The sequence below is a fragment of the Phocoena sinus genome, chromosome 4, assembly GCF_008692025.1.
Source record: "Phocoena sinus isolate mPhoSin1 chromosome 4, mPhoSin1.pri, whole genome shotgun sequence".
NCBI classification, from domain to species: domain Eukaryota; kingdom Metazoa; phylum Chordata; class Mammalia; order Artiodactyla; family Phocoenidae; genus Phocoena; species Phocoena sinus.
In genome coordinates this window covers 142626792-142637122 of record NC_045766.1, presented here as the reverse complement: position 1 = coordinate 142637122, position 10331 = coordinate 142626792, and the positions used below count along the sequence as shown (strand labels likewise).

The following is a 10331-nucleotide window of genomic DNA, read 5'->3' as shown; positions in this document are numbered from 1 at the left end:
TCTCCCTCTTTTTCTTGATGAGTCTGGCTAATGGTTTATCAATGTTGTTTATCTTCTCAAAGAACCAGCTTTTAGTTTTATTGATCTTTGCTATTGTTTTCTTTGTTTCTATTTCATTTATTTCTGTTCTGATCTTTATGATTTCTTTCCTTTTGCTAACTTTGGGTTTTGTTTGTTCTTCTTTCTCTAGTTCCTTTAGGTGTAAGGTTAGATTGCTTATTTGAGATTTTTCTTGTTTCTTGAGGTATGCTTGTATAGCTATAAACTTCCCTCTTAGAACTGTTTTGCCACATTGCATAGGTTTTGGATTGTCTGGTTTTCATCATCATTTGTCTCTAGGTATATTTTTATTTCCTCTTTGGTTTCTTCAGTGATCTCTTGGTTATTTAGTAATGTATTGTTTAGCCTCCATGTGTTTGTGTTTTTTACATTTTTTCCCTGTTATTGATTTCTAATCTCAAAGCGTTGTGGTCAGAAAAGATGCTTGATATGATTGCAATTTTCTTAAATTTACTGAGGCTTGATTTGTGACCCAAGATGTGATCTATCCTGGAGAATGTTCCATGCACACTCGAGAAGAAAGTGTAATATGCTGGTTTTGGATGGAATGTCGTATAGATATCAATTAAGTCTATCTGGTCTAGTGTGTCATTTAAAGCTTGTGTTTCCTTAGTAATTTTATGTTTGGCTGATCTGTCCATTGGTGTCAGTGAGGTGTTAAAGTCCCCCACTATTATTGTGTTACTGTTGATTTCCTCTTTTATAGCTGTTAGCAGTTGCCTTATGTATTGAGGTGCTCCTCTGTTGGGTGCATATATAATTGTTATATCTTCTTCTTGGATTGATCCCTTGATCATTATTTAGTGTCTGTCCTTGTCTCTTGTCACATTCTTTATTTGAAAGTCTATTTTATCTGATATGAGAATTGCTACTCCAGCTTTCTTTTGATTTCCGTTTGCATGGAATATCTTTTTCCATCCCTTCACTTTCAGTCTGTATGTGTCCCTAGGCCTGAAGTGGGTCTCTTGTAGACAGCATATATATGGATCTTGTTTTTGTAACCATTCAGCCAGTCTATGTCTTTTGGTTGGAGCATTTAATCCATTCACGTTTAAGGTAATTATCGATATGTATGTTCCTATGACCATTTTCTTAATTGTTTTGGGTTTGTTTTTGTAGGTCCTTTTCTTCTCTTGTGTTTCCCACTTACAGAAGTTCCTTTAGCATTTGTTGTAGAGCTGGTTTGGTGGTGCTGAGTTCTCTTAGCTTTTGCTTGTCTGTAAAGCTTTTGATTTCTCCATCGAATCTGAATGAGATCCTTGTCAGGTAGAGTAATCTTGGTTGTAGGTTCTTCCATTTCATCACTTTAAGTATATCATGCCACTCCCTTCTGGCTTGTAGAGTTTCTGCTGAGAAATCAGCTGTTAACCTTATGGGAGTTCACTTGTACATTATTTGTCGTTTTCCCCTTGATGCGTTCTATAATTTTTCTTTGTTTTTAATTTTTACCAATTTGATTACTATGTGTCTTGGTGTGTTTCTCTTTGCGTTTATCCTGTATGGGACTCACTGTGCTTCCTGGACTTGGGTGGCTATTTCCTTTCCCATGTTAGGGAAGTTTTCAGCTATAATCTCTTCAAATATTTTCTCGGGTCCTTTCTCTCTCTCTTCTCCTTCTGGGACCCCTATAATGTGAATGTTGTTGCATTTAATGTTGTCCCAGAGGTCTCTTAGGCTGTCTTCATTTCTTTTCATTCATTTTTCTTTATTCTGTTCCGCAGCAGTGGATTCCACCATTCTGTCTTCCAGGTCACTTATCCGTTCTTCTGCCTCAGTTATTCTGCTATTGATTCCTTCTAGTGTAGTTTTCATTTCAGTTATTGTATTGTTCATCTCTGTTTGTTTGTTCTTTAATTCCTCTAGTTCTTTGTTGATAATTTCTTGCATCTTCTCAATCTTTACCTCTATTCATTTTCCGAGGTCCTGGATCATCTTCACTATCATTATTCTGAATTCTTTTTCTAGAAGGTTGCCTATCTTCACTTCGTTTAGTTGTTTTTCTGGGGTTTTATCTTGTTCCTTCATCTGGTACATGGCCCTCTGCCTTTTTGTCTCGTCTATCTTTCTGTGAATGTGGCTTTTGTTTCACAGGATGCAGGATTGTAGTTCTTCTTGCTTCTGCTGTCTGCCCTCTGGTGGATGAGGCTATCTAAGAGGCTTGTGTAAATTTCCTGATGGGAGGGACTGGTGGTGGGTAGAGCTGGGTGTTGCTCTGGTGGGCAGAGCTCAGTAAAACTTTAATCTGCTTGTCTGCTGATGGGTGGGGCTGGGACCCCTCCTTGTTGGTTGTTTGGCCTGAGGTGACCGAACACTGGAGTCTTCCTGGGCTCTTTGGTGGGGCTAATGACAGACTCTGGGAGGGCTCACACCAAGGAGTAACCAATTTCCCAGAACTTCTGCTGCCAGTGTCCTTGTCCTTGTCCTCACAGTGAGACAGGGCCACTCCCCGCCTCTGCAGGAGACCCTCCAACAATAGCAGGTAGGTCTGGTTCAGTCTTCTATGGGGGTCACTGCTCCTTCCCCCGGGTCCCGATGCACGCAGTACTTTGTGTGTGCCCTCCAAGAGTGGAGTCTCTGTTTCCCCCAGTCCTGTCGATGTCCTGCAATCAAATCCTGCTAGCCTTCAAAGTCTGGTTCTCTAGGAATTCCTCCTCCCGTTGCCAGACCTGCAGGTTGGGAAGCCTGACGTGGGACTCAGAACCTTCACTCCAGTGGGGTGACTTCTGTGGTATAAGTGTTCTCCAGCAGTCATGGGATTTGATTTTATGGTGATTGCGCCCCTCCTACAATCTCATTGTGACTTCTCATCTGTCTTTGGATGTGGGGTATATTTTTGGTGAGTTCCAGTGTTTTCCTGTCAATGATTGTTTAGCAGTGATTAGCAGTGATTCCAGTGTTCTTGCAAAAGGGAGTGAGAACACTTCCTTCTACTCTGCCATCTTGAGCCAGCCTCCGACTCACTTGTCATTCTTAATATGCTCCCCTGTAATTCAGTGTGTCTTTCTGCCAGTTGCTGTAAAAACATTTTAAAATTACTGATTTTCAACAATTTGATCATGCTGTGCCTTTATGTGGTTTTCTTTATCTTGCTTGGTATTCACTGAGCTTCTAGGATATATGAGTTTATATTTGTCAGCAAATTTACAAAAAATTTGGCCATTAGTTTTTCAAATCCTTTTTCTTGCCCCAATATTTTCTTCCCCTCCTACTGGTACACTAATTACATGTATGTTAGTCTGCTGACACTGTCTCATGGGTTACTGAGGTTCTGTTCCTTTTTATTTCAGCCCTCTTTCTCTCTATGCCCCAGTTTGGAGAGCTTGTACTGCAATGACTTCAAATAAATCAGCCATTTCTTCTAAAGTATCTAATCTAATTAGAATTTTTCATTTCAGATATTGTAGTTTTCATGCCTAGAATTTCCACCTGGTTCACTTTTAGCTTCCATTTCTCTATGCAGATTTTAAAATGTGTTCCCTTGTTATATTTCTCTTTAAGTAGTTGAACATTTTAATGCAGTATCTGGTCTGTTTCTATTCTCTGTTATTTCCAGTGCTTAAGGTCCTACTTCTTCACATACCTAGTAAGTTTTGAGTTTGTGTCGAACATTATGAATGCTATGTCATGTGTCTGGATTTTGTTGTCTTCCTTAACAAAATGCTGAGTTTCGTCCTGTTAGGCAGTCACTTTACTTACAGACTAACTTGATCTTTTAGGACTTGTTTTAAAGTTTTGTTAGAAGGGGTATAAAGTGGCTTTACTCTAGAACAAGATCAAGCCTACTCTTATGGCATGTTATGGACTGAACGTTTGTGCCCCCCTCACATTCATATGTGGAAGCCATACCCCCCAATGTGATGCTATTAGGAGGTAGGGACTTTGGGAAGTAATTAGGGTTGGAAGAGGTCATGAGGATGGATCCCCCATGATGGGGTTAGTGGTCTTATAGAAAGAGACAGCAGGGAACTTACCCTTTCTCCACCAGGTGAGCACACATTGAGAAGGCCACCATCTGCAAGCCAGGAAGAGAGCCCTCACCAGAACCCTACCCTGCAGCCACCCTGATAATGAATTTCCAGCCACCAGAACTGTGAGAAACCAATGTCGGTTGTTTAACCCATCTCCCTGTGGTATTTCGTTATGGCCACCCAAGCTGACTAAGACATGGCATGGTCATTCTATGTCCCTACTCAGTGCTTGGACAGCTAACAAGCCTTCCCCTGTGGCTGGTCAGAACTCATGTGAATCAGGCTGCTGACAGCCCTGTCTCCTTGGTGTGTGTTCCTTCCTGGGAGCTGTTTCTTCCTGGCCTTGTGTGTGTGGTGGCTTAGCATCTGACTAAACCCCAGGGAGTCCCCAGCCCTGTTTAAGGTGTCCCTCTCCTCCGGCCCCCACCCTGGAAATCCATCACCCCGTGGCCTCTGATTGCACCCTCTGTCCCTCAGCCCAGTGAGCCTCTGATGCTCTGTGGCCAGACTGTGTTTCTAGACAGAAAACCAGGTGACCTTGGGCCTCCCCACACTACTTCCCTTTCTGTCCCACACAGCCTGTTGCTCAGCATTTGAAAACAGTTATTCCACATAAGTTTAGAGTTACTTATGGCAGGAGGAAGAGTCTGGTACCAGTACCTCCATAATAATCAGAAGTAGACTGACATGGGTGACCTCTAAGGGACCCCCCATTTGGCTTCTGTTTCCTGTGAGAACTGATAGGTAACATCACTACAAAGAAGAATTGCAATCCCACCAGGCGTGGGATGGGTCTGAGACTGAGCGCTCCTGTGGCAGCACCAGCTAGCACAGCAGGTGGGGTGGGAGGGCCTGGAGATGGTCAACAGATGGGTACTCCTGGGGGTGATAAGACAGGGGGGGAGCAGGTGGAGTGGGGACCGTGGGAACCAGGCTGGAGAAGGAGGGGAGGTGGAGACGCAGACGGTACAGTGCTCAGAGGGGAAGCCGAGGGGTTAAGGGACTGGAGGGTTTAGGAGTAACGAGGAAGCAGTAGAAGCTTAGACATCCTGAACAGAAAGGACATTTGCATGTCCTCTTTCAGAGGTGGAGTACGGGTTCTGGGTGTGGCCATGGGAGGGGTGGCAGAGTGGAGGAGGGATGGAATTTCCCAGAGATGAGGAGGAAATAAAAACTGAGCTCCTGTGGCTTTGGGTGAGATGTCCCTGGAGTGCTGAACCCACCCAGGATGTCACACATCTTGGTGTGACAAGGGACACAGCGAGCGCGGTGCGAAACCCTTAACAAGGAGCAGGTTGACAGTCAGCTGATGACGGTGGGGCAGGAGCCTTGAAGGTGGTACAGTCACAGCTGCGATTCCGAGGAGCATGGTGACACTGGGGCTCAAGGTCAATGTCCAACCCCCAGCCTGAGCCCATGTGATGGGAGCACAGGCACCCAACGCAGCTTAGAGGTTGTGCTGTGCACAGAGCTCCACGTTCAGGTGGGTGCCACTCATACTGTAGACACTGTATCTAACGTAATGACTTCCCCACGGTGGAAGTAAATTGTCTTGAAGAAAATGTGCCTTTTTCTAAAAGCACTAAAATACCATGTGGGCGGATGGTGCCCTGGATGGGGGCCTGAGCACCTCCACCTGAGATGCATGCAAGAGGAACATCGCAGGGAAGATGCAGGCTTCCATTAGGGCCAGAGCAGGTCAGAGACCAAGGGGCTGATAAGCCGTCTCTTTGGCATGGATCAGGCGGTTTTGGTGGGAATCCCGGAAGGGCCAGGGGGGCGCAGTGGGAAGTCGGGCCAAGGGGGAGGAAGCAAGAGGAAAGTGGAGGGGGAAGAGGGAGGACTTGGGGCCCTATGTCCTGGTGGTGACTAAGAGTGACAGGGACGCAGTGTGGAAAGGTGACTTTCTCAAGGTTTGCAAAGATAGAGTCATGGTGGTTGCTCAGTGGGGGAATAGGCAGGGGTCTGGGGCGGCTGGAGCTGGATCTGGCAGAAGCCCTGAGCTCTCCAGACCCTGAGGACCCAGAGTTTCCGATTCCATGCATCTCTGGGTTCCTGGCTGCGCAAGCCGTGCTGGACAGATTGGTGGCTCCTGGAAGTCCCCCAGAGTAGAGAGTTTACGATCCTCTCTTTCCTCCACATTCCCCTTCGTGTGTTGTGTGTCTCATCTCCACTTCTCTTTTCTCTCTTTGGGTCCCATCCACAGAGTCTTTTCCCCAGAGCATCTTATCCTGGGCATAGGCTGGCTTACAGGTGCTGTCTTTTAGGCAACACAGACAGTTCCCATGGAAGAAAAACATGACACACTTCAGGCTTTGCTAAAATGAACTTGTTACTTCTACACTCATCTGGGGCCATTCCGTACACCCGGACAGCTTCATCTCCACGAAGAGCAGCCCCCTCCCCAAAACAGAGACAAGGAGATACAGACAGGGGCTGAGAGAGGGGTCTGCAGCCCTGAAGGAGGGTCTCCTGCCTTCCTCGGAGACCCTCCCATTCCTGGAGGAGGGGTCTTCTCTCTGTCCACGGCTGGCCTGGTCATTTCCCCCAGTAGCCTTGGGCCCACTATTTTAAAATTCCTGTGGTAGCCAAGTACTTTATCAGGAGAAATACATGACTTCTCTCTTCCTGGGTGGGACCCTGTGAGTACCCAGCACCACATGTGCACATGGCCCGTCTTCCATGTTGGCATCCTGGCATGACCTGGCTCCCTGCCTGGGTCGGGGGAAGCCTGGCTGTGCTCCAGGAGCCTGGAGGCCTGCTCTGTCACCACTTGGCACTTCAGCCAAGCTACCTCAGCTCCTTTTCCTAACAAAGGTCCAAAGTGTCAGTGCCATGGGGAGAGAGGGGGTTATCTTGCTTACTGAGCAAACAGAGAGAAGCTTATAAAACACCCCCACGCAGTGGGGAGTGTGCACTCTTCCAGCGTCCCTGGGATGCAGCCGAGCGTGGGCATGGGAGCCCGCTGCACCCGGCTCCTGGCTGCGCTCCTTCTGCTAGGGCTGTGTGCCCTGGGGGGGGCCCAGAAACCCGGTAAGCGAGGGCTCAGGTCCTCGAGGGGCTGTGGGAACCATTCAGACCAGCGAGCCTGGGGAGGCCTCTAGTGCCCCGAGCGCAGGGAGGGCATGAGAGGTCCTTGTTTTCTGCCCCTCGGGGTGTCTCTGTTCATGTTAGTTTCCCTCAGAGAGAAAATGCAGGTGATGAGTTAACTTGAGAAGGGAAGCAGGTGGGAAGGTGTCCTGAGGTTTGGGACGCTAGCCACACAGCCAGCTCCTGTGTGCATCCCCCCACTTCCCCGCCACTCAGGAAGGGCAGTAGGGGGGCATTGGAGGGGGGTGAGACCTCCCAGGAGGGCCTCCTTCAGGATCAGTAGGATGGCCTCAGGCTCAGGTGGGCGGGGGCTCCAGGAGACGCTGGGTGGGAGGCCCACTAAGGGCTCCTAGGGGTCCGGCCTTGCCCACTTTCATCCCGACCTGGGCCTGAGTGCACCTGTCCACCCTCTTGCCAGAAGGTTTTATTTTTAAACTAAGAAAACCCTTTCAGCTAAGCCCTGTCATTTCCTCTGAAGGACACTGGCTGGTTCAAATACGACCAAGATAAGACGGCCTTTCCCAGGGTGGGAGTGGCACTGCTGGGGGGTCCCGGATGTGCCCGGGGGCTGGCTGAGCCAGGGCCTCTCCGCAGATCCCTGCCAATGCTCACGCGTGAGCGCCAAGAACAGGTTGAACTGCGGCTTCCCGGGCATCTCCAGCGACCAGTGCTTCTCCGCCAGCTGCTGCTTCGACTCCAGCATCCCCGGGGTCCCCTGGTGTTTCAAGCCCCTCCCCAAGCAAGGTAACGTCCAGGAAAGCTGGGACCTCCTCCTGTGCCCCGGGTGACAGCCCAGGACCTGGCTTCTTAGGGCTCCAACACCACCTGGGCCAGCCCCAGGGAAGGGAAAATGTGCCCCCCCCTCAATGTCCACACTGGACCCCAAGGGCCAGCCGTTTGCCATTTTGGGGAGCCTTGTTGGAATACGTTTTACAGTATTTGAAAAAAACAATTCTGAGGCCCCTCTTCGCTGTGGCTCCTGAAGAAGCTTCTAAGGGACGTGAGGCATTAAAATCAGGGCATTATGAACATAGCTGCAAACAGACCCCAGATGTTAAGAAATTCACTTACGTCTCCTTGAGTTACCTTCTGAGAGTGCGTTTTGTGCCGGTGCATATTATCAGTTTAGAAAGTCTCCGACTCCAAAGCGGGCACACAAAGAAGTCTGTGTGCGAAGCTGATTCGTGTGTGTAGAACTGAGTACCCTGGCCTCCCGTCCACAGCCCCCGAGGCTGCCGGTCAGAGGCTCCCGGGTTCCGGGGGAAACAGGCCCGATGGTTGGCTGTTGGTTGGTTGTAGCCAGGCCTCTCCCGGTAGGGGAAGCACCGCTGGGTTTCAATTCTTTGGTCTAATGCTTTATATCCTTAAAGGGTCCCCACAGGAGGTACGGTGGACCACCCCACTTTACAGAGCAATGTCAAGTCCAGGGAGGTGAGACGATTTTCCCTCCAGACATTCTGACTTTTGGCATCAGGAGGAAGGGGTGCCCACCTCCTGGCGCCCACTCTTAGCCCAGGGGTGACAGTCTCAGAAGCCCCTCATGCTACCCCAAGCCTATGAGCCCAGCGGCGCCCCCCTGTGAGGATGGAATGGACGTGTCTGGTTAGCTAGCTGGCCTAACTGAGTCCCCTTGTCGTCCCCAAATCCGGTGGCACGCGGCAGAGTTGGAGGAGTGTGTCATGGAGGTCTCGGCGCGCAAGAACTGTGGCTACCCAGGCATCAACCCCGAGGAGTGCGCCTCTAGGAAGTGCTGCTTCTCCAACACCATCCCCGAAGTGCCCTGGTGCTTCTTCCCGCTCTCCGTGCAAGGTAATGTCCAGTTCCTGGACAAGGATGGTTCTCGAGGGCAGTGGGAGCTAGGGCAGGGGAGCTCCTAGGGTGGGCAGGATGCCTGATGCCATCCCGGCCAGGCCCCTGGACCCAGTGGGTGACCAGTTCAGGAAAAAGTGTCCTCGTGTAGGAAGCCACCTTTATCGTGAACCAGCTCAAAAGGGAACCCCAGAATGTTCTCAACAACGACAGCTTCTTTTTAATAAGTTAAGCCCTCCAGCCTTCCCACCATGGCTTTTGGATGGTTGCAGAAAGCATCCCTTTCTCAGCCGCACCCCCAGGTCCTAGCACAGTGGAGTGGTGTCACTATTTTGGGTGCTTTGAATGCCACGTGCTGTGCTGGGCATAGTGAGAGGGACCCAGAGCGAAGCAGATGTGGTCTCGTCTCTCGTGGACCCCACAGTTCTCTCCCGTGACCACAAGTGACAGGTCCTGCCCCAGCGCCAGTCCCAAGAGAGCCCATCTCCCCTCCCCCGCCACCCCTCAGTTACAGTGTGTCCCTGACACTGAGTTCGATAAGATCAAGGAAAGACCGGGTATTCCAAAAGATGGGAAGGATGCACTGATCCTTGAAGGATGCCTCTTCCCATTTTGAGAATATCAGTGTGCTCTAAAGAGCATGGCCTTTACTTTCAGAAATTTCCAAGTGATTTTTTTGTGTGACCTAAGTGTCTACCTGGAAAATTACCAGTTATCTGGGGAGAATGGACTCCCAGAGGGCATCTGGCCCCAGGGGACTGTGCCCCGCAGGCAGCTCCTTCTCCAGCAGGGACGGCTGGACTAAGGGCTATAGTCCTGTGAACCCACGGGGCCTTCTAGCTCAGGCACCCTGGCTCTCTGACGTGCTCACCAACAATGTCACGTTTAAATTTCTAGACTGTCATTATTAAGAGGCAGTGGCTTCAGAGAACCCCTCAGGCTCCTTGGATGTCCTGAAACTAAAGAAGAACATGCATCGTCTTATGGTTTCAGATTTCATGTTTCCCGAATTCCTGGGTTTTCTTAATCTGCTTTTTATCCTTTTCAATGGCTTCACATGCAATTTCTTCAAATAAAGAAAACACTAAAAATCTGCTAAGTTTCATTTTGGCTTCATTGGCACAGAGGTGGCAATAGTGTGTGTGTGTGTGTGTGTGTGTGTGTGTGTGTGTGAGAGAGAGAGAGAGAGAGAGAGAGAGGGAGGGAGAGAGAGAGAAAGGTTGAGAGTACGACTGTGTGTATAATTTTAAGATTCTTTCATTTGCTAGAAGAGCAAGAATCCATCTAATACATTCAGGCTACCCTGACCGTGAAAAAGTATTGCATGTAAGGAATTTCAGAATCCATGATCCCTTTATAACTCTCGTACTAAATCATTGTATTAAAATTCAAATGATTTTACCC

The 10331-nt window shown here is 48.9% G+C and overlaps 1 protein-coding gene across 1 annotated transcript; it reads left to right on the top strand.

The window, feature by feature from the left end:
• The first annotated feature begins 6979 nt into the window (after positions 1 to 6979).
• On the top strand, positions 6980 to 9906 carry TFF2 (trefoil factor 2). The gene is made up of 4 exons (XM_032631223.1): positions 6980 to 7061; positions 7713 to 7862; positions 8781 to 8927; positions 9825 to 9906. Exons 1-4 carry the CDS (start codon positions 6983 to 6985, stop codon positions 9836 to 9838), a joined length of 390 nt encoding a protein of 129 aa, XP_032487114.1. The 5' UTR covers positions 6980 to 6982; the 3' UTR covers positions 9839 to 9906.
• Positions 9907 to 10331: the final 425 nt, after the last annotated feature.

Excerpts from the sequence above, each read along its gene's own strand:
- TFF2 (XM_032631223.1), top strand. The coding sequence starts at position 6,983 with ATGGGAGCCCGCTGCACCCGGCTCCTGGCTGCGCTCCTTCTGCTAGGG. Across the intron at positions 7,062-7,712 it reads GGGGGGGGCCCAGAAACCCG|ATCCCTGCCAATGCTCACGC; the intron begins GTAAGCGAGGGC and ends GCCTCTCCGCAG. Across the intron at positions 7,863-8,780 it reads CAAGCCCCTCCCCAAGCAAG|AGTTGGAGGAGTGTGTCATG; the intron begins GTAACGTCCAGG and ends GGCACGCGGCAG.